This window comes from Rhipicephalus sanguineus, chromosome 6, assembly GCF_013339695.2.
Source record: "Rhipicephalus sanguineus isolate Rsan-2018 chromosome 6, BIME_Rsan_1.4, whole genome shotgun sequence".
NCBI lineage: Eukaryota > Metazoa > Arthropoda > Arachnida > Ixodida > Ixodidae > Rhipicephalus > Rhipicephalus sanguineus.
In genome coordinates, this window is record NC_051181.1 from 32,602,073 (window position 1) to 32,625,234 (window position 23,162).

The 23,162-nt window shown below is 47.4% G+C and overlaps 1 protein-coding gene across 1 annotated transcript in view; it reads left to right on the top strand.

Annotated features, from left to right (window-relative positions):
• The window catches only part of LOC125758827 (uncharacterized), a 58,353-nt gene extending 35,964 nt beyond the window's left edge, over positions 1-22,389 (top strand). The window contains exons 3-11 of the mRNA XM_049416474.1: positions 4,976-5,155; positions 9,588-9,648; positions 10,394-10,539; positions 14,928-15,028; positions 15,675-15,829; positions 16,510-16,611; positions 17,705-17,819; positions 17,883-17,955; positions 22,332-22,389. Of these exons, the coding sequence (XP_049272431.1) occupies positions 4,976-5,155; positions 9,588-9,648; positions 10,394-10,539; positions 14,928-15,028; positions 15,675-15,829; positions 16,510-16,611; positions 17,705-17,819; positions 17,883-17,955; positions 22,332-22,389 (991 nt within the window). The remainder of the gene's footprint in view (positions 1-4,975; positions 5,156-9,587; positions 9,649-10,393; positions 10,540-14,927; positions 15,029-15,674; positions 15,830-16,509; positions 16,612-17,704; positions 17,820-17,882; positions 17,956-22,331) is intronic.
• The last annotated feature ends 773 nt before the right edge of the window (positions 22,390-23,162 follow it).

Here is a 23,162-nt window from a genome sequence, read left to right on the forward strand (position 1 = left end):
AGTCAAGGAGGCGATCATGAGAGCGCCCAGACGTAGGTGGCTAGATAGATAGATAGATAGATACGTAGATAGAAACGCTCAAAGTGCCAGAGGTTCGCTAAGAAATGCTTCGCATTTAAAAAAGTTCAATCGATTGAGTGCATGCGCGAAAGGCAAACACTTGCACTGAACACCACATTTACACACCAACAGACATATCATTCGCTCTTATTGCTCTCGATACGCTATTTTTCCTCGTGAAGAGCCCCAGAAGTCTGATTGACCCATATTGCGATGCTCTCAGAGGTGTGTAGACCGAACTCACGGGCCATTTGGATCATGTGCCTAGAAAAAACGAAGTGGAGCCAGAGCACGCTTACAGACACATGGCTGGTAAATCACTGATAAGTGAACTTGCCGTGCCTCTATGTTTGTTGTGGCGCTCTCTTAATCTCAAGTTGAGGCAGCACCTCATCTGTCCCACATATACGCGATTGTGCAACAGTGGTATCGCGTTCACAACATTGAGGTTGCAAGGTACATAAGAATGAACATGTTCGACAGTGCAACCCACAGCGGAAGCAGCTGCAGGGTGTGTCCATATGACAACGAGCACGAGGTTCCGGTCCCCACTACCGATTTAATAAAATTTACTCTAGGCGCAGGTTTTAACCGAATACAGTACGTAATTTCGAAGTTAGTTTCGCCAAAAAGAAATTTTTTCGCCTAAAAAATATACGAATTTCGGCGGCAAAACAAACTTTCTTCACCTCACATAGTGTTGCACTGCATTCGGAAACGGCCAACCTCTCAAGAATCCACGATGTCAATTGATGACGTCACAAATTTTAACAATTTGTGACGTCAAAGTGACGTCAAGATATAACGCCGTCGGTGTGGTGGTGCATTTTTGTCCACCATGTCTTGAGAGGATCAGATAGACAACTTCGTAACTAAAGAAGCTCTGATCACTGACCCAGCGTGCCATCTTAGGTATTGTCTAACTGTTAAAAAATTTTAGATGTGATGCATGTCTGAGCGAAACCAAGACACTTTGAGCGTTTCTATCTATCTGTCTATCCATCTAGCCGCCTACTTCTAGGTGCTCTCGTGATCACCTCCTTAACTTAGTGTAGACCAAAAGTGGCATGGGAGGTTGAGAAAGTTTGACGAATATGAGTGTCTGGTCATAACATGAATAACGTGAAAATCCTATAGCATACGTCGTCAAACCCTTTCCTTCAGACACGTGTGGCACATACCCGTATATACGGGAAAGCTTCATAGGTGATATCTACTCAGGAACGCCGAGAACAGACATTGGTTAATTTAGATGCGAGAACGTTAAGAAAAACGGACACCGGCAACGTTGAGCCGAGGAATGCAAGGAATAAAAATTAGGATTCCAGCAGGAATTGAACCCAAGCATTCTGCGTGGCAGTCGGGTATTCTACCACAGAGCCATCTCTAGAAACTGCTTTGAAAAAAGACCCTATGAAGGCGTAATTTCGGTGCAACGTCAATTGTGGTTGTACTGCTGGCTATCTAATTTTATAACAAAGCAGCAAGTGGTTATGTTAGAGGAAGCAATAAACAGTACATGTGTACACCTACATGTGTACACAGGCGCCATGTCGGGTTAACGTCAATTGTGGTTACAGTGTTGGCTCCATTTTTAGAGAAGTCTAATGAACATTACAGTTGTATTCCTATGATTCAGCAAGCTATATTCAAGCGTTGCTCGACCCCGGAGGAATACGCTAACGAAAGTTACGTATGATATTCACATCATACACAACTTACGTAACCGTAGCGTGCACTTCGTTTCGATAACACAGACGTCTGTGCTATAACGTGAGTGCTGACACTACCTCAAACCATAAGTTACCATTTAAACGTCAGTGTAGTCGGCGTGCGTCGTAAGCCCACGATGTGCACACAACTCCTCCATTGAGAAAAACACGTTGATCCACCTCGTAACACTTGGCTCAAAGCCGAAAAGTGCAGCATAGAACTACTGGCTACCTACTTCGCATGAAACCGATTCTCACAGGGCGTGGGATCTGCGGAATTTTTTATATAACCCTCATTCTCGCTTTCCTCATGCATCATTTATGGCCCAATGGTACTTGCTGCTATCAAAATGCATTTAAAAAAGGTGGTTGCGGGCTCAGCAAGCTATTTATATGTTTCCGCAGTCCTACCATAAAGGTAAAATTAGTGGAATTAGGAAATCTAGTGAAATTAAATGTCGATTTCAAATTTAACCATCTCTTTAAAAGCGGGAAGCTTGTCCTCTGCGTAAAACTTTATAAGCGCCAACCCAGAAACACAGGATATACACAGCATAACGACTCCTGTACATGTGGCACATCAGACCTAATGACCCACACTATCACTCAAGATCATCTTACGGAAGGAAACGCCAACGTTGTTTCGGTAGAAAGTAGACAGGACATGAAAGTCGCTCAGTTGCGAGTGATTTGATGATGAAAAATCTTCCCACCTCGCAACTTTTGTGTATTTGTGGTTCTCTTCCCTTCGCAAAATGTTTAACCAAGTAGCCCAACAACTCGCTATTTTCAAACTCAGGTACACTCACGGCGTAAAGCAGTCTCACCGAGGGTGATGGTTGCTTGACGTGCACTATAGTGTCGATGAGATACTTGGCCTATGACAACAGCCAGCGCGGGCGCACGACGCTCGCTCCTGGGATGAAGTTGCGCAAGGGATATAGACATCTCGATAAAATCCCTTACAAACTCTTAACGGGGTCTTCCATAAAGCTTGTTTTCACTTGCCTTTAGAAATGTACTTTTTTGGAACCCATTGGCGGTATTGTGTTAACGCTTGCGTTAAGCCTGCTTCATTGCTTGAGTGACTGTTCCTAGGTTTAGACATAATATTAATGAGAACTAACAGACAATAATGCCGCGGAAAGTATAGGAGATGTGTTTTTAACAATTAGGATGTAAATGTGAAGAAAGTAAAGCGGACGAAAAGATAACTTGGCGCCGGCAGGAACCGAGCCTGCGACCTTCAAATAAACGCGTCCAATGCTCGGACGCGTTATCCTGAGGTCGTAGGTTTGGTTCCTGCCGGCGGTCAATTAATCTTTTCGTCCGCTTTACTTTCTTCACATTTATATCCTAATTGTTAAAATACACCTCCTATACTTCCCGTTGCACTATTGGCTGTTAGTTATTATGTCTAACAACGAAAAACGAGCCTTTAAAATAATCTTCTTTCCTTGTTCCTCGATTAGTGCCACCTTCCTACTACGAGGCAATGACGAAAAAGCCGTCGAGTAACCAAGGTGGAAATTTAGAAAAGGAAAGACGTGTTGCGATAAGCTCGTTGGAGATGAAAGTTTTCAGGAGCCCTTCCCCAATCGGGAAAATGGGGGCAAGCGAAGCTTAACGTAGGCGCCCATTACTGACTTCGTCAATATAGAAGTGCGGTTTCCGTGCGGTCCTGATTGTGCCGCCTTCTTCATCAGCTCATGTCTCACCTCATGACCTTTCTTGTGGCAGGCAGCGCCAAAGAAACGAAAAGCGAAGGTGGTAGAAATGAAGGCGAACACGAAGCTGACAATAGCAGCTGAAATTTTCATCGTGGCCCCACGCTTATATAAGGACGGTTAAAATGATCACGTGATATTTACACTGAAAAGAGACGCGATAATTACTCAGTGGTGTGCCTACAGATGGGCTATTTCGGCAGCCTGCTGCACAGGGGATGGTCTTGCGGCACACTCTTCATGACGAGACGCCACTAAAAAGAAAAAGCTCCTCAAACTCACATGCCACCTTGCATTAATGCTTACTGGCATATAGTGCACTGGCATAATAAAGGGACTGTCTACCGTCCTTCATCGCTTTTCTGTTTTGTACTGCAATCGAAAGCGTACCGTTTGCATTGTCCGACCTTGCAGCGGTTTCTCTCGAAAGTCAGTAGAAATTTTTAAAACACAATCTTTCGATCTGCATTCGGTCTTCTTCCATTGGCCTGAAACATGCCCACAACATTGGTTGGTGGACGCGATGATGTAGCGCCGGTAAAAATTGAAACCGAAAGCACATGTGATTTCTGTAGGATTATTTATTTTAGCTGAACACTAATGTAATGAATGTAACAGTCGTTTTCAGCGCGCTAGCGGTTAAATGAAGCCTTATTATACGATTACAGAACACTTGTTTTGCTGTAATCGCTGTCTATGCGTTTATTTTAGCACTGCTGCCGCAATCCAAGCCACGTTGATTCATCAAAAAGAGACGATAAATGCACGCCTTCACAGCGCAGCACCATGTGAGACATCCTAACAACAATACAGCGGCACAGTACGACCAGCGCGGAGGGCCGCATGGCATAGTGCATGAGTTTAAGCAGACGAAATCGAAAACGGCGCCGCAAGCAGCGCCATCTGGCGCCATTTTGGATGCGTGAGAAAAGAAAAATTATTCTCTGACGCAACCGAAAGCTGCCTCAAGTGCTCAAAAAAGAATTTCAAGTTATAAATGTTTGTTTTCAAGCAAAATGGGTCTGCCTGCGAGTATTTCTTGTCCTACGAGTAGATTGACCACATCGCTGTTGGGTGACGCTAGCGGTCATTCTTTCACGATTTGTAACATGAAATTAAAAATATAATTATTTTTTTATGGGGCAAATGCATGCTGGATGCCGCCGATGTGACGAATGATCTTCTCATTTTCACCACAATCAGAAAATTTTTTCCTAGCGGTAGACAGTCCCTTTAAGCATGCGCACAATTAGAGCATACCGTGCAGTATTTTCCAGCCGGTGCTTGGAACCACGTGACTGATATGTGCCAATGAGAGGTTAAGAAAATGAATGTGGTACTCTGAAACTGTTTCTTCTAGTGACTCTGTCGTCAAGAGGAGTTTCAATTTTTCTAGATATGCACCTTTCTGTCAATGTGTTTGTCTTTAGTGCGCGCTGTTACAGTGCCTTTAAGTGCACGATGGTTTTGTTGCAGCCTCTTGTGCGTGCTGGAGGCTGTGCGCGCTGTGGCGTACAGCACCAGCCTTGCCGCTTGTGCATACATGATACACCTGGACTACAGTAACTACCAACGCTTCGAGACGACCGTGGCACTCCTGCAGAACTCAATGGAGGGGACGCACTTTCCAGCCGTCACCGTTTGCAACAAGGAAGCGTACGTTTCGCTCCATTTCCTGTGCAATAATGAAAATTTTCTAGAGAAAATGTTTAATCTTTAAAAACACAAGGAAATACCCAAAGCTCACACTGACGGTATCTCTATACTGCTCAAACAGGCCGAAAAAATGCATTAAGATACTTTACACTAAACATGAATGAACGAATGGACGATGCATCAAGCTAGGTTTATTTAAAGGCTACCTTAGTATTTTGTCGCATGTGCTGCACTTGTACACGATGTTCCACGATGATGTATTATTAGCTATAACCTTACACTGTAAACAACGATGACTTACGTTGTAAGCAATGATGTATATGTGAAGCGGACTAGTTTGTTTATCTTGGTCGCTGCCATTGGGACAACCTCGGTATTTATGTCGCAGCCACGGGACACGCGCTTGGACTTTCGCTGTTGCACCAATAGGCTTCCGCGTCTGACGTAGCCTTTTTTATGGGGTTCTCATTGACTGACACCAAGGTGTCTTCGAGCTAACCGGCCCTAAGGAAACGGCTGGCCTATGCTTTAACTCATTAATGTCGTTTAATCGTACAGCACTATTAAACGCGCAAGCATTTCTATGCCGACTCAATGAGATAACTATCGTCTGTACGTGCATCTGTCAGGAAAGACGATCAGCGCCATAAAACTAAAAAAAAGTACATTTTCACTTTAGTGCTCGGGTTAGAAACCGGGCCCCCCAGCTCGGAGGCGAGTGTCTTACCCACTATGCTACACACCCACTTTTGTTTTCTTTCATGGTGTTTATTACATTTCGTATTTAAAAACTACCACAGGTGCTATGATGCAGTGCTTCAATCACCTAGCGACAATAATCGCGCAAAATCTACCAGGCAAACATTCAAAGGCTAACATAAAAGCACTGTGCAATTCCAGAAAAATGGTGAATGTTCTTCAAAATCTGTTGCCTCAATACGCTATAGTCGATTTCCCTTGCGGGTTGCGGCGCTGTGGAGGATACGGAGTTGTTTAGCCAATAGGGTGAGCGAAAATCCCTCACGATTGGCGCCGCGTCGTCTGCTCGGTGTCTTCATAGCGTCTGAGCTCACACGGAAGAAAGAGCACGGCAGCACTCGTCGAAGCTGGTTCCTTCCACCTCGAATTTATAATGTCGTGGCCATGTAATGTGTTGCCGGTAAGTTCGATACCGACGCTTGTATTTGCATTATATTTGCGTCCTGACGCTTCGACAGCAATGTATTCGTGGCTACATTACACTGGTGCCAAGATACATTCAATTCTCGGAGACAAGGTTGAGCAGGCGTGGCTGAACACACAGCTGATCTGAATAATAATGGCAAAACATACTTGATACTTAGCTCTCAGCGGGAGATGACGCAAAGTGATAGCCGATTCCATCATTTTTTTATTGATGTCAAAACAGTGGGCAAGTACCAAACGCAATGTGGGATAGAAGTGTCTGGATGGGCGCTGCCATGTTGTTTCGCCACTGCAATTACTGGCGGTATGCTACAATAATAAATGCATACGACGTACATGCGAATCGTGATTAGCGTATCACGTATGACTGTGACGTAGCACGTGCAAACAAACGCAGTTGTCTTGACCTTGGCAATTATAATGCAATCACAAACAGCTATGTTTTGCTGCGCAAACATGTTGCTTTGAGAGCGCAGCTCTTAGGCGCCCGTTCCTGCGTTGAGCGGCGTCGCCGTTGGCGTCGGCGTAACAGATGGCGTCGGCGTAACAACGCGGAGTCTGTCGATATAACGATCCACTGGCCTCTAACCTCGCTTTCTTCCTCCGTCACGCGCGCTGGGCCCCCGGTGGGAGCTCGAACGCATGCAGGGCTGGCACGTGGACTGCGGCTGGCTTCGCTTGTCGTAACGGGCTGTCGGCGTCTCACTTGGTTCGTGACGCCTGCAAAGCAGAGTGGTGTGCGTAGCACTCGAGCGCTGGCAGTTTCTATGACAATATGTAACGAATGTTGCGTTGCAGGGGCGTAGCCAGGCGAGGGGGGGGAGGGGGTTGGGGGGGGGGGTTCAAGCTTCCCCCCGGAATTTTTCACTTTTGTTTGCGTATATATACACGCGCACATACAAACGCACGCACGAACATACATAAAGTATGGTTGAACCCCCCCCCCCCCCCGAAAAAAATGTCTGGCTACGCTCCTGTTGCGTTGCTACAACTGCGCATAGCCAAAACTTCACAGTTGTTGTTGCCCCAACACGAAGCTGCGCTCAGAATTCACACTAGGTACTATAGTAATAATCGGTGAATGTTTTTACACCTTGTAGCTTCCACCCTGCTGCTACCAGCTTGTGAGACAGGGTTTACGCATGTGTGCATGCAAAATATGAATATATCTTGTCTACATGAATGCGTTGTATCTGCGGTGTAAAACAAATATGGAACGATAACACGTATTTCTATGAAGGCTTCATGAAATTTCCTGAATTTGGAACAAAAGCCTTCTGCAGCACAAGTTATAGGACTATACACATAAGAAAATATCGAACTTTGCGAAACTTTGATGCCAAACACACCTTTAGGTGGTCACGGGATGAGTGTGTGATGGGGCTGTCCGAAACACTGACGAGTGCTAGAGCATAGGTTTTCAGTGTTTGCCGGATTATTGGCCATCACTTGGAAAGCGGCCGTCGTCGGAACTATGGTGGTGGCGCCACTCACGTAGGCTTGTCTTGAGCGAAGTTTTTTACATTTTTGGTGCTCATAGGCAACAAAAAGAGAAAGGCTGAAATTTATATGATAAAAAATTGGCCGCGTATCTGCGTGCTTCGCTGCAAATGTCGTCTAAAGACGATAGAAGAGGCGCTGCGTGAGATATGGACGCCATCTGGCAATACGTCGGGAAACACGAGTGCTGTGTTGCGGGCTGGTAGTCCCGGCGCAGCGGCAGGCGAAGACCGGCGGTGACCAACGCGACCGGTGGGGACGCCGGCCAGCCTGAACACGCTGTTTGGCGCGATGCGCCGAAGGAGAAGAAACGTCCGCACTCAACGAGCACTCTCCACAAACTCTCTTACTTACACGTCGCCTGGGTAAAACAGGAATGCCAGAGCGGCGCCCCCTGTCATTCGTACAATGCAATACTGAACCGAAACCGAAGCACAACATGAGCTTGTGCAGAGGGCACGGAGGAAGACAAGTTTCAGCGCAGTCGCATTTTCAGCGCACCTTAAGAAACTAGGGTTGTAACATTGTAGGGCGAGTAGGGCCAGAAGGACCGTCACGACGAAAACCTGCCTCCTCAGTCGTATTCGCCTGGAACGTTGGTGTGGCTTCGCGTTCCCTCCTCCGCTCCTGGCCTTTCGACAAAGCTACTGCCTAAGTACGAAGGCCCCTACCGCGTCCTACGTCAAGCATCCCCAGTTAACTATGTGATTGAGCCTGTTCAATCATCTACGGACCGCCGTCGTCGCGGCCGCGAGACTGTTCACGTCGATCGACTGAAGCCGCATTATGACCCACCTGTTGTACCTGTTCCTTAGGTCGCCAGGATGGCTCCTTTTCCGCAGGGGAGTGATTTGTAACATGGTAGGGCGCAGACAAGAACGCCTGCGAAAGAAGACGACGAAGACGGTTGTTGTTGGCGCTCGCGCTTGCTCGGCTTGGACCGCTGATCGCTTCAGCTGTGGCAATCTTTTAATAAACGCGTTACTGTCTCAACGTTAAACGCATACCATCAAGGTCTTTAAAATTGCGTATCTATGTATTTTCTGTTAAAGGAACACACCGCCTAATACTTACCTAGTGATGTTGCGCCTCAGATATGCGTAATGTTTGCTTTTTGATCAACAATGTACACAAGTATGAACCTCGTCAGCCGTTCACGATGGCTGGCCCTTGGGCAAGTGGTTCAACTTTGGCCGAGTGGCTGAATCGAGGGACGTGCCGACAAACAGAAAGACAGACAGAAAGACAGACCAAAATTTCTGCGTTTAAGTTCCCCAAGAAAGACTATCGTCTTTAAAAGGAAAGTGAAGGCGACGCCCAGGTGAATCCGGTGTAGCAAGCGTCCTTGCCGTCCCAATAGGAATCCAACACGCTTCAACACTGAAGAACGTTCTAGCAAAACGAAGCATTCACCTGATTTACAAGTACCAGCAGCCCAATTAATACGTGCGAAAAGCATTCATTCATTTTAAAGCACTTTCTAACCTTCTCAAAAAGGTCTCGACATCGCTCAACGTGTCTTTATGGGAGCTTGCTTGTTCAAGCATGGTAGCTGCAGCTGGCAAATTGGCGTGGACGATAGAATGAAAATATCAGAAGGCGTTAGAGTACTGTGTCCCCCGTCATTTGTCATCAGATCGACTGCATTGTTCTGTAACCTTAACCTTACCAATAATGTGCAAGACTTTTTAATCTTTTATTGTTATTGAAGACTTGTTGCGCTGTACATTCTCGTTTGCATGCGCAGGGTTAATCTGTCACGGATCTGCTGGGAACACACCGGAAAAGGATGTGCCACCTTGGACACGGTACGACTTACCTGTTACATGTGCACTTGGCGTTACACGTTTAGATATTACTAGGTCTGGATTGCTAGGATTACTAGGAACAATAACGACGCCCAAGGAGTGAGGAAACACTTAACTGAGGTCAAATACTTAATGTGTATACGACGACGCGTAAATGGCCATTGTTAAAATGTAATACTGGATGATAAGGAGGGAATCGAAATGTTATATGTCACAAGCTGACGTATACTTTCCGTTTTCGACCGATGCTGCAGCATTTCAGAGTTGTTAACAGGTTTTACTGCGTAATGCCGCTGTTTACAGACGTAGAAGTATCAAAAGTCAGGAAATAAAGGGATCAGTTTTCCTAAGGAACTTTGCAGTGGTACAGTTTCAAGTGCAATAAAATAATAATATAAACCAATTTTCACGCCGTCTGTGTCGACCAACCTCTTATTATGTTAGGAATGTTGTAGCAGAGACATTACGCGGCGAAAGGTTAGGACGACGGAAGAAATCGAGCTGGAAAAGGGAAAGCGTAATTGAGGCTTATGACACTTTAATACTGAAGTAAAAAAAAATTTCATTACTAAATTTCATGGGAACTCGAAAGGTTCTCATTTATTAAAACACGTTTTTTGTTAATATTTGTGTTAGGACGTGTATATTCAGTATGTACATCTCAAATGTGGAGATGAACATGGGAAATGTAAATGCGTGTGACGTGCACACGATGTGGTTGCACTCTATATCGCGAATTTTGCAGTCCTACTTCCAAGAAGCGATCTTAAACAACCGGCTACACATCATGAAGGACATGATAAAGTATTCCTACCCCATCGAGAGCCTCGTTCTGCACTGCTACATGAAGACAACCGCTGACACCTGTCAGTCATTCGATTGCACCAACATGTAAGTGTTACCAATTTTTATGTTTAGCTATTATGGCGAAAGCTTCATACTTCTAATGAGTAAAAGGTTGTAGAGGATCTCTTAGCACATTCTTATGAGACAAAAACACGATAGCGTTTCTTCTGCCTATAGGTTGATGCAGGGGCGTAGCCAAGGGGGGGGGGGGGGGTTGGGGGGGTTCAAACCCCCCCGAAATTTTTCAGTTTTGCTTGCGTATATACACCAATTTCACAAGGAGGCTGCCATTTTTAAAGCACTCCACCGCCGCAGCGCCGTCTATCGTCTGCGACGTTTCACCGCCCTTCCGCTGTGTGGGGTTCCGCGGCGGTGTATGCTAGAGTCACTGTATATGCTACCTTTAGGTAGCAGAGTTGCGCATAGGTCCGGCTAGCAACCACAGCTATGCGGTGAAGTCGCTCTTCGTTTTTGCAGGCGACATGCCTACCGTGTCGCCGATTAACCTGTCTGGCGTGTCGAAGACCGGCGATAAACATTGGCTGTCGATGGCCAGTGTTAATTCAGTTCGCTGCAGCGGAGGCGTCGAGAAATAAAAAAATTGGCCCAAGCGGCAGCTTCTCCGCAATGCATGGTTGCTAGCGGCGTTGGAAGACAGATGCGCAACTCTGCTACCTAAAGGTAGCATATACAGTAACTCTAGTGTATGCAGCGTATACGCTCGGTTCACAAGGTATTGCTGTTTTTCGCGGTACACGGGCAAAACAGGGCAACGCTTTTCGAGTGTAAAGGCGCTGATAAATAATCACTAATCTGTCAGCTTCAAAATGGCTGAAACAGCAAGCAGCGGCGGCCCACGAGACGTTCCCGCAGCAGCGCCGACGATGAGAATAATGCCAATGCAGTTCTTAAGCAGCATGTGTAAATTGTTAATTGCTTTGTATGTTTGTTATAGCTGGCGGGTGAGGTTCTTGGAATAATCACTATAAAGAGCGTTAACATTTAGGACAACTGTCGAAGTATAATCGGAGAAACGTAAATGGAGACGAGCGAATACGTAGGCCATTGTCCGGCTGCGCGCTAGGTGCGCCCATTAGTGTTAAGATGGCTCCCGGGTTTTCCGTGCCGTGATTATTCAAGTTCAACATAACTCTAATCCCTAACAGACCATTTTGGTTCCGCTTGGCACGTTGCAATACAATGTTCACGGAACGACAGGAGCACAAACACCGATGCGTGTGTTTATTCGTGTCGCCGTCGTAGCTTGTGGCCTCTGATCCTTGCACAGGATAAGGAACAGAAGTACGACGTGTGAGCTCAAAATCCGGCGTAGAAACAACACCGATGATAAAATAAAAATAAGCCTGTTGCACATCTGGAAGCGTGGCATGGCATAAGTTCGTTTCGGCGCGAGCCGCCGCCACTAGCGATACGCCGAAAGGGCGCTCGTTTTTGGTAACATTATTGTCAATTTGTTTTCTGGCGAGTATTTCAGAAGCATTACGACGAGCGCACGTGTCCAGGTAACGACCTGGCTTTAGCGAACGTGGGCCGATTATTCACGACACCCAGGCTGCCGCGCGAAAAAAAAAAAGTGCGGTTGTCATAACGCTACCCCAGTTATCGTCACAAAATTGACAAGTCGAGAAAGAAAGTGCTCTCGACGAAACGTTAGAAACGCGTACCTACGCCAAAGAACACATGTCATGCGGGCCTTTCTGTCATGTAGATTGAAAAGTGCTCATTCAATAATCTCGAAATTGCACGCACTAAGATGGAACATTTTCAAGCCGCAGGCATTGTAAATCATGTGCTGTAGCATAGAAATCAGAGAGGTTCATGAGAACAACTCTTGGTCAAACATTTTGTGCATTAATCGTCAGCCTTGACATTGGTTCTCTTTGGTGCAGATGATAAAGTGTACCAGCACCCAAGCACAATCACAAGCTGGTGTGGGACTTGGAGAATGGCCATAAGTGCAGACACCACATATAATAATATACTATTTGTCGGAGAAGAAGGCGTGCGACCTGAGGAAAAGCGAAGTCTTTAAAACATTGTGCACTTCGCATGCCTTGGCTGCCAGTCTTTCAGGCTTCCGTAGCTGTTGCCGCAGCCAAACACAGCGCAGTGGTAGCTTGTCGACCTGGTCTCGTCCGACATTTCGATTTGCGGCAGTACAATTGTTTCAGCGCGTCGAAAAATGGAAACACGCTGACCTCGCACGCACCACGCAGTGCAAAATTCCGGAATCCGCACACACCAGCGGCAGCGGTCGGCCGAGGTGGAGAGAGAGAAAGCGGTGAAAATACACCGGTTCGAGGCTACGCTCCTCTCTCCGTGAAAACGGTCTATAGGCACGCACACATACAAACGCACGCACGAACATGCATAAAGTATGGTTGAATCCCCCCCCCCCCCCCGAAAAAAATTTCTGGCTACGCCCCTGGTTTGATGCCCCAGAGGGATGTTGCAAAGTGGTGTTGGCGAGTTGTGTTGAAGGCAAACTGATAAGGCGGACAATTACGCACTCCCTTTGTGCGGACAACACTTTACACATAGTATTCTATTTCGTCGTCGTGGTAGCGTGCATCTCAAGTCTTGGGCAAATCGAAGTAGCACCGTAGCACTACCGCCACAGTGTTGTGTGTGCACATATGACTTAGTCACACGTGACCAGGTTACCGGTGCGCGGTCGAAGGTACAGTGCGATGCAGCCGACGTCAAATTAGCCATATAATACAGCAAGGAAAGGCGCGCTCCCTTAGGTATAGATGCTACGTCGGTGGCCACGTGTTCAACGTTGGTGCGCGTATGTAGCGCGCCGACTATTCCTGCACACTCTTCTTCTCCGTTTCTAGTAAAAACTTGCCAGGCGTCGCTGAGTTCACGCAGTGCGCAACGGTGCCTCGACAGTAGCGCGTTCCTCCATTCAGGGTAGTGACACGCCGAGCGCCGCCGCCTTTGTGGTTGAGCCGCAGAATACGCATGCCGTTGGGTTCAACCATGGAGGAAGGCAAAAACTCGGAGAGAGCGTCACGTGATAATCTTAAAGCCTAGTCATACAAAATTAAAGCAGAAGTAGGCCCTAGTCACGCGATAAGCAAGCGGTAGATTTAATCCAGTCGAGTGGGCTTGCTGGGTTGCGTCTGCTGTGGCAGTGTCAGAATGGCATGGCAAATGTATGCCCAGTTTAGCGAAGGTTCCAGCTGGTGAAGTGGAAGAGTCTGTGATTTGTCAGTCTGGTGGCGCACCGAACCACCGCACATTGCGTTGACACGGCGCAGTAGACAGGCGTCAAGGCTGTACTGAACAAAGACGTCGCGTAACCGGCATTGCGCCCGACAAGCCGAGGACCATTCGAAGACGACTTGTCGCGTTTCAGGGCAGTTTCGGTGAAACAAGGAATGTAATTAAAAAGTTCCGATCTAAGCCATGCAATGTTTTTCTTTTCATGCCAACAGTTTCGCGAACAGCTTCAGAACTGCAGAGACAACGTCGGCAGTGACCTCTCAAGCGGACAGCGGTACTTACGCTGTTTTCAAATCAGAAATTATTTTCATCACAAAGAGCTACACTGATCTGAAGCTCTGTTCAAAGAAAGAACCTTGTGTGCGGGCACACAAACACACACACACACACACACACACACACACACACACACACACACACAACACACACACACACACACCACACACACACACACACACACACACACACACACACACACACACACACACACACACACAAGCGCGCGCGCGCGCGCGAAGAACATGATGGCCTTCGCCTTTGAGTCGTCTTCGACGAACGCATGGGGGACCTTGCGACTTTTGCGTCACGTATTGTACATTATTATAGCAGTACGGGGAAACGATCTTCTGTCAGTTCCCGCTCTCTGTAGCAAGCATTGTTGCCGTTGAGTCAATGCTTTCTATTTGTTCGTTGTTGCACTCTCATTTCTGCTGAATGAACTTTGAATGCTACTCTTACTGCTTTAATGTAAGGTGTATTTTTTCTGGGATTAATTTATTCACAGATGTATATATTACACATTCACAGATGTATAGAATAGGTAGAAAGGGTTACATAAAGTAATAATAAACATAATAATTTTAATGAGCATATTTTATTAAGCAAGGCAGAAAACGCATAATCGCCTTACGTCAGTTACACATAAAGCACTGAAAAAGAAAAAGAAGAAAAGGAGGAAAGAAAGCCATGCACATGAGAGAGAATGATAACAACATCCACCATATTACATCACAAATTTCCGACATACAGGTAAGAAGGACAATGAAAAACGCAATAGCGTTAGTGCCTCTAACTTGCTGCTGACAGTACAGTTTGGCCAGCAAGTTCAACAGATTGGTCAAGAGTGGGCAGTGCGACCACCGTCTTGGCCAAAACGGTTATGTTGTGCTCCCTCACTTCAGGTGGTACATCGAGTATTCCTACTACAAGACAGGCGTGTGCTACACAATGGACCCAACGCACTCTGAAGCGTATCGTACGTGTGGAGAGCCCTGGAAATACAGTGAGTATTGTGCGACGTTCATGCAGAGTAATACAGATCTGAAGGCCACGCGAGTGCCCAACCGGAAATGACAACAGCTCTCACTCTCGATGGTTGATGCAAAGATGAATGTATTTTTGTATCCATAAGTCAAACAGTTAGTTGTTGTGTTATTTACCCTAGCCCACTGATGCGCGATAATTTTGTCTGAGCTGGCGGACCTTCTAGTGAAGAGTAGCAGAATAAAGAGGTACTTTTTAAACTACCATCTCGTGTTCTCTCAGCAATAAATATTACTTTCTGCTTCTGTGGCATCTCGAACGTTGGCACGTGTGTCAACGTTCGAGATGAGGTGTCGAGATATGTGAAATATTCCGCTGGCGCGCATCGCGCTGGAGCATTTTGAAAATATGCTACACATGCTCGTGGTGAATAACTTTTCATAATTGCGTGGTCATAGATATCGCCAGGTGAGCATTCATAGACGACAATTGAAATTCTAACATTAGTTATCAATCGCGATAACCAGCGCCCTCACACATGAAGTCACCACTGTCTCCGAAGTGTCATATCGTTTCCTTGCTCCGCGACTGTGCACGACATTTCCCACAATAAGGTCCTACGAGTTCAGCCATTTTAATTCGCTCCTACAACATTTCTTGCGCAGGCGTCACTTTCAGGCTCGCAACCGAGCTCGAAGGAGTTCCGGCTAAGGAGGCCATCATGTCGGCCCTCTTGCACCAGCAGGGACAGTTCACGGGCGGAGTGAGCAGCAGCGCCATGTTTCGACCTGGGAAGCGGTACGCTCTAAGCGCACAGCAGGTGTGTCTACCTTGACATCAGCCATAAACATGGCTACAAACAACCTCTCGGCAGATATTGCTTTGCAGCCTAAGTGAAAACTTTGTGACTTTAGGACTGAATAATTCCCTTCCGTCCAGGACCATCTTAATAAGCCTAGTTAATACATTTTGTGTGCCTAATCGATTCACGAGAGCATCAAAAGGTGTCAGAGAACACGCGGGTCTGAACAGAACTGAAAAACTGTAGATCTGTGATGATCGATGAATGAGGGCTATGACGAATGAAGGCTATGATCGCCTACGAATAAGAAGTGCGACATTGCATGCCCAGAAACAGTCATCTCTTTTATAGACTCTCTACAAAATATATTTTCCCATCTCTATTTTTAGGTACTGAATTCACTGATTCATCTGTATTGCCTTAAAGACCCCCGAGGGGGTATTACATAAGGGGTGGGTTAATATACAATCAATAAGGTTGTCACTAAGATGAATGTCAAGTTACATTTGATATGCTGTGCATGAAACTTGCATGAACTACTTTCTCTCTAACTATGCGTGCAAAGTGAACCTCTTGTTACACTTCCCTATTTTTGCATGTGTTTCTGCTGAGCGGCCACGCAAAGGCAAAAATCTGTTAAGTTTCACTGAAAGTTACTATGGAGGCCGTGTGTAATCTGTCACCTGTCTTGATTACAGACCAACGTGTTGTCGTTAAAGATGCCGTACGAAACACAGTGCACTGACTATGAAGAAATGACCAGACAATTCAACTATACAAAGGACGTCATCCAACAAGAGGTAAGTGCACTTGTCTGTATTTTCGTCTTGATGTAAATAAATGGAACGCTACCAGTATTTGCTTCTACGACTGCCCCTTTCATTCTATTTCATCTGACATTTCATCTGAAAGCATCTGACAGCGTTTATCTACGAAGGCTGTTTAAATTATGCGAGAGCGCTTCGTGCCTCCGCATTTACACATCGCATGCGCGCTCTATGTCTTACTGACGACTCCACGGAGTGTGACAGGAAGTAATTTACGGTCAAAATAGTTATTCTCTATAACTACCGCTTCTTGCTCGATTTTCTGTCACCGATTTCCCCTCTCATTACCTGCGCAACACAGGAGTCGCCATGAAGCTTGAAAATCAAGCGTCCCACATTTCCTCGGAAGGCCTGGTTCGACTGTTGTATCATGCACTACTCTCGGTCTTTCCATCAAGCTCTTGTCACATTTACACGGCGCTTACCGAGTACTGGAGCAAAACATCCGCAGTGTGATTGAGCCATCTCACGACCAGTGCTGCCCAGGTGGTGGCGCTCGCAGTGGAGCAAGCGCCACCACCTGGCGAATGCAGATTGGGTTCTTTCTTCATGTTCCTTGATCATCTTCATCTTCCTTCTTTAATTTTTCTTTCTTTATTTCTTTCTATGTTGCTCTCTCTCATTTCCCTCCTCCTAACCCCCATCACTCTTCCATCTTCACCTCTTTTTCCCACCCCTTGCTATACCATGCCATGGTTTACTCTCTCACCTCCTGCTTTCCCTCCTTCTCACCCTTACATCAGTCCTCCTCATCCTCACTTCCCTTTCCCATCGCTTTGGCTAAACATACTATCCAGGCTATGCCATGCTTTACCTTCTCGCTTCCTTTGCTCCCTCCTTACCCTCACCTCACTTCCCTTCCCTACTCCCTTGCGATACCATAATACGCATGGCTATGCTATGCTAGAAGCTGCTTGACATATACCCGCTTTCTGTGGCTAGTACCCGCCGTGTTTTGCGCGGAAGACACACCGCCGCTATTGTAAGCTTAAACAGCTCCGCTGCTAAAAACAGGAAAAATCTGAGGAAGAAAATATTCAAGAAATTTGTGCTTTTGACTGTACAGGAATGCAGTGAAAAGTGCCTGGCAGACCAGTGGAAGAACAAGTGCGACTGTTACCCCAAGCTCTACTCTATGAAGCACGTTCTGAAGGGCAACCTATGCGAATACCTGGCTCACTGTGAGTGCGATCCTTTGCTACCCATTGTCCATGCATAAGATGATTTGTTTGTTTGTTTTTCAGTGAAGTGCAACGACTACATGAAGACAATGAACTGGCTACCTTTCTGCCAGAACCAATGTACCAGGCCATGCAGGTGAGCTGCCAGCGGCGGTCGTCTCTTTTCGATATGCTTAGTGAGCGCAGCCTCGCTCGTAAGAAGCACGCGTTCTGGCCATTACATCGACGTGCAAGCTTTGTCAAGACAAACCCATTCACCCCCAGAGGAATAGACCGTATCACTTACGGCTGCCTATTTCGCCAATTTCGCCTCTGTTATGGGCCAGGCAAAACTTTGTCGAGGTCGAAGCTCGAGCAGCCTTTCATACAACACGCCTTTCGCTTGTCTGGCAGCTTTTCACTGGAAGCACATCCTTTTGTAAAGTTAGCTACACTTGCCTAGCCGGAGCCGATTTCACGTGGATGCTCATGAGCAGTGCTGCGCATGCGCGAGGATCATTGATGTTACACAGCTGGGTCACCGAAGCTGGCATCTCACGCGCTCTCCGACACCGCCGGGCGCGGCTCGCCGCTGCTGGTTAGCGCGTTCGGGAGGAGTGGCATCGTAGGCGCGGCAGACACGCTGGCGCCGGCGCGCGCGCTGACTCCGCCACCGCCGGCGCGCGGCTCGCCGCTGCTGGTCTGCGCCGCATTCGAGAGGAGTGACGTCGCAGCCATAGACACAGTGGCGTCGGCGCGCGCCCAGCTATTCGCCTTCGCTGTGCAGTCGCCGTCTGACACTGCGCTGGGGGCCGCTTGATAGCGCCTCTGACTGGCGTTTTGAAAGTGGGTAACGCCATGGAGAAGGAGAGCGCAAATGCTGCTCGACGGCGCAGAAGAGCCGAGAAGCTTATCTCAACGGATCCCGAAGTAGTTGCCTGGCAATTAGCGGTTCAGCGTACGAAGAATGAAGAGAAGAAGGCTAATAATCCTAGAAAATCTGGAAAGCTAAGAATATTCAGCTGAACCATTGCTAACGCTACATATATCCTGGCATAGCCGAGCTAAGCCACTGCAAATTTTGACTAGCTTGCTAGGGTTTTGTTCCTGTCGTTTGCTCTGTACCCCACTGGTAAAGCGAGTGTTTTCTTCTTTCTTGCCCCTATTTCCCCACCCCTGTGCAGGATAGCAAACCGGTCACTCAGCACAGGTTAACGTCCCTGCCTCTTCCTTTTCACCTATTTCCCTCTCTCTTCCTAAAGCATAGATAATTCCTCATATTAATTTCGGCAGATAGGATAATTGCTGTCCGTCAGCTTCATTACTTCAACTGACGGACGTTACTTGCGTGAGGCGTTGAAAGATGTAAGTAGCTAATTAAGAAGTGTTATCACTTATCAGATTAATGTATGAAACGCGTAGCTGCCTTGTTACTTTCCTAAACTGAAAGTGTACCGCGTTTCAGAGGCTGAAACTATTACATGTTAAAGTGCTGAGCGCAAATTAAATACGGGACAAATAAGAACACACACAGCACAGGACTAGCGCTATGGGTGTTATTCTTTGTGCCGTACCTAATTTGCGCTCTGCAGTTGATCACGATGAACGAACTAGTCTAGCGACGAATTATCATTGTCATCTGTTACATTTCGGTGCGCGCCTTGATATATTGGACACCTCCCGAAAATTTTCTTTTTCTCTAATGGAATTCCCATGCCCCATGCGAATGGCAATAGAGAGTGGCAAGCTGGGCTAATTGGTCTGTATTCATAGTAATAAACAGCGCAAAAAACTACAGGCAAAAGGCAAGAACAACACGGGACGAGCGCTCATCCCGTGTTCTTCCCTTTTGTCTCCGGCTTTTCGCGCTTCAGCGTGTTCTGTTATCAGTAGCGAGATGGTACGAAGAGCGTGCAAGGCGCGCTTTAAAGGTCGTCGCCCCGCGCGTTGCAATCCGAGTGCGTCACTACGTGGGGATGTCTCTCGTGCGCGCACGCTTATCTCGTGACGGGGGCAGTTGTACTTCTTGTGCTTTCACCGCAAGTTTCCGTTGACGTTACAGAGAGCACGAAGGCACTTCGCTCACTGTAGTGGCCGCGTTTGCGAAAGGACCGCGCTGCTCACACACAAAAAGTAACAATCGTGACAGTTGTTAGTTCGTGCTCATCCTCTGTGTGTTCTTTTCGTGCGTCCTTTCTGCTTTAGAGCGCTCTGCAAGTTTCAAGCTGCTTGTCGTTCTTTGCGTGACATTACTATTTGCTGCTATAGCATTCATTCATTCGCCCTTGTGGCGAAACAGGCACAATAACGCTCAACTACCCCTGCGAAGACATGTTTCACATTCGTGTCATACCGATTCCTATGAAAGCGGAATCAGCGATGTTTTTTTTTCTTAGTAGGCACGGCCAGGAAGCCTATTTCGAAAATCTCAGATCCAGTGTAACGAAGTGGGAGGTATTATGAAGTGGCTTCATAAATAAGTCTACAAATCTAGTCCGGACGTTCTTTCTTCCCTCCTTGTTTTTCACTTTGCGTTGCGTTTTCACCTTTTTACGCAGTTTGGACTACCTTGCAAGGAATGGGTGGAAACCCTTTTGCAATACCGATTACGGCTGCCTAATGAACCGCGATATACTCCACAGAAGAGCTAACCCTTATTTTACGCCACGCTGACGAGAATACGTATGACAAGAAATATGATCGCTTTCTCATGCGCGGTACGTATTAAGCAAGCGCTGTTCGCTGGGCTTATGCGCAACTTTCCTAAGACTGTAACAGATTTTCTATAGAATGCAATCACGAACCAAAAGACACTTCAAGTGCGTGTCAGAAGATTCAGTTGCCGCTCGACACGATACTGCGCACAACTCGCAGAATTTTTCTCTGATCACATACGCGAGACCATGCATAAGGCTCATTGTCCGCAAAGAAATGCGTCGGACGTTGCCGTTGTTCGCTTCGATCGCATTATGTGCAGTCGAAGCCGGACGTGGCTGACCGCACATATTGTTCTCGAGAAAAGTAACTGGTCACATGAACTTCCTTGACCACCACAACGTGAATCGAAGGTGATGAGCTACGCCGCGGCCGCTCGCCTGACTGTCCCCACTTCGCGCCCTGTTGGGCCCACCATACCGCCGCCAGGAGCCGCAACCGTCGCTCATCAGCCCGCCTATCAGATCGCGCAATGGCCACAGAAACCACAGACACGCGGAGGAAGGAAAGAACTGAGGAGAGGCCCTGACGTCATTCTCTGTCAAGCCGCGGTGAAGCCGGAAGTCGGCCATATTGACTGGGAAGATTCTGCTCTCTGGTTTACATGCGAACAGCACAGTAGAAAGCACGTCACTCTCTCCGGCTACTATAAATAATTTCGTGCTAGTATTCTCCTCTTGCGCCGAAATAACTTTATATGATCATTTTAAATTATACCGTTATATCTTGCTTTTATTCTTATGTGAAAATAATGATGATTCATCGGGCCAGCCAAATTACTGTTCCGACGACAAGCGCCTCCAATTTGCGTAGCTTTTTTTAAACGCTTTAGTTCTATGCTGCTGCTTCATTTTTCTCTGTTCGGGCTTTCAGCTGCAGACTGCGAGCTGGACGCGGTGATATGAAAAAGTCCGCGCATTCTCACTGCACCAAAAATGCTCGGCGATGACCAGCAGCGCTCGTGTTTCCTTTACGTTACGTACATTCAAACATATAGACCCATGGCTAAACTGCCGGGACTTTCATGGCCTCAGAACGGCGCAACAAGGAAGACGAAGACGAAAGATTACACGAACACTTTTCGTCTTTTCGTCTTCCTTGTTGCGCCGTTCTGAAGCCATGCATCTGTACCAACTCGCTCAATTGTCAGTGCCGGGACTTGCACAAACACGTATTTTGGTCGTGGCTTGAAGAACCGTTTTAACTTACTGAACAAGTTTCGGGTGGCCACGCACCGGGCAAATGTGGCGATCGAAACGGCGCGCCAATAAGGAGGCAAGCACAATGAAAACGCTGCGGACTGGATACACTGAATACGGTATGATGGTGTCAATGTTTTTACGACTTCATTCACGCTCTGTACAGAAAACACGATCGGCCGCGCGCCGTCTTCCGTGGTTTCCTCACGGGGCGCCCGGTCACCGTGCCCGTGATCCACGTAAAACACACCGACGTCAGCATTGTGCAGCCGGTGACTTTGTGCTCGGCGCAGGCGTGCAAATTACACTTGAACGCGTGTGCTCTAATGCCGAGAATACACTGCTAGGAGTGAGCATCGTAAGCAAAGCAGAGAAGTACTGCAGAAGAATTGCTGTATGGGCAAGTTGGAATTGGTTGTGCATCTTTGAAACGGGCGGCGCAAAAACAAGGACAAATAAAACAAAAGCTGTGTCGTACCTTTCTTTTGTCCTTGCTTTTGCGCCGCCCGCTTCAAAGGTGCAAAGCAGAGAAGGTGTTTTAATACGCACAAGCAAGTCATTACTACACAGGTGTTTGAATTTGAGGCTCTCCCGACTGCGCTGGTTTCCTCGCATCCAGGCAGGCGGTTGCAAACCTCGTCTTCAAGACGAGCTGCTGTTGGAGGGAACCGGGCTGAGGAGCCGAAGAAGCGTACGAAAGGTTTATTTACATTTGTACAATTTGACAGTTCGTTCCAGAAAGTCATTCTCATGCATCCGCTTGCGACTTTTACCCCCTTAGCGGTCCCTAGATGCCCGACCTAGGGCAACAGGGGACGACGTTTCCATCCAATCAGGTGACAAACCCTGCGGGTCACTTTGCTGGCAGCGCCCCCATCACACACACACACACACAACCCAAACACGCGTATTGTTCTCGCAACGAGTCGCATCGGGGGAAACATGCCTCCAGCATGTGGGGTGTGACGAGTCCCTCGCTTCGTTCCTCGGACCGACCACCAATGCTGTGAACGGCGGCCGCAGGCGAGGCAAATCCAATGGTATGTGTTTGGGCAGCTGGCGCTGCCTATCAGCAGGAGACGCACAACGCGGTGGTCCGAGGTCCGTCTTCGGCGCAAACTCGGGTCGCGGCCTTTCCTAGGGCATAAAAGCTCCATGTGTCGCATTTCCGCTCCGACACCAGCGACAATGGCGTTCTTTCGAGCAATTGCAACCATGCACCTCCTGGTGTATGAGAAACATCCGGGCGTCTTCGCGCTCTTCCTTATCTCCGCAAAGGGAGGCGGCTGCCTTTATGCCGTCCCGGCGCCTCGCGGCAGAGGGTGGCTCGCCAATCGCAACACAGGACACGAAACTATATATGATATCCTCATCTCGTCTTGCGGGGCACAAATCTTTCGTCCGCTGTCACAAGCAGGAACACTATACTGCCGTCACTGACCTGCAAGGC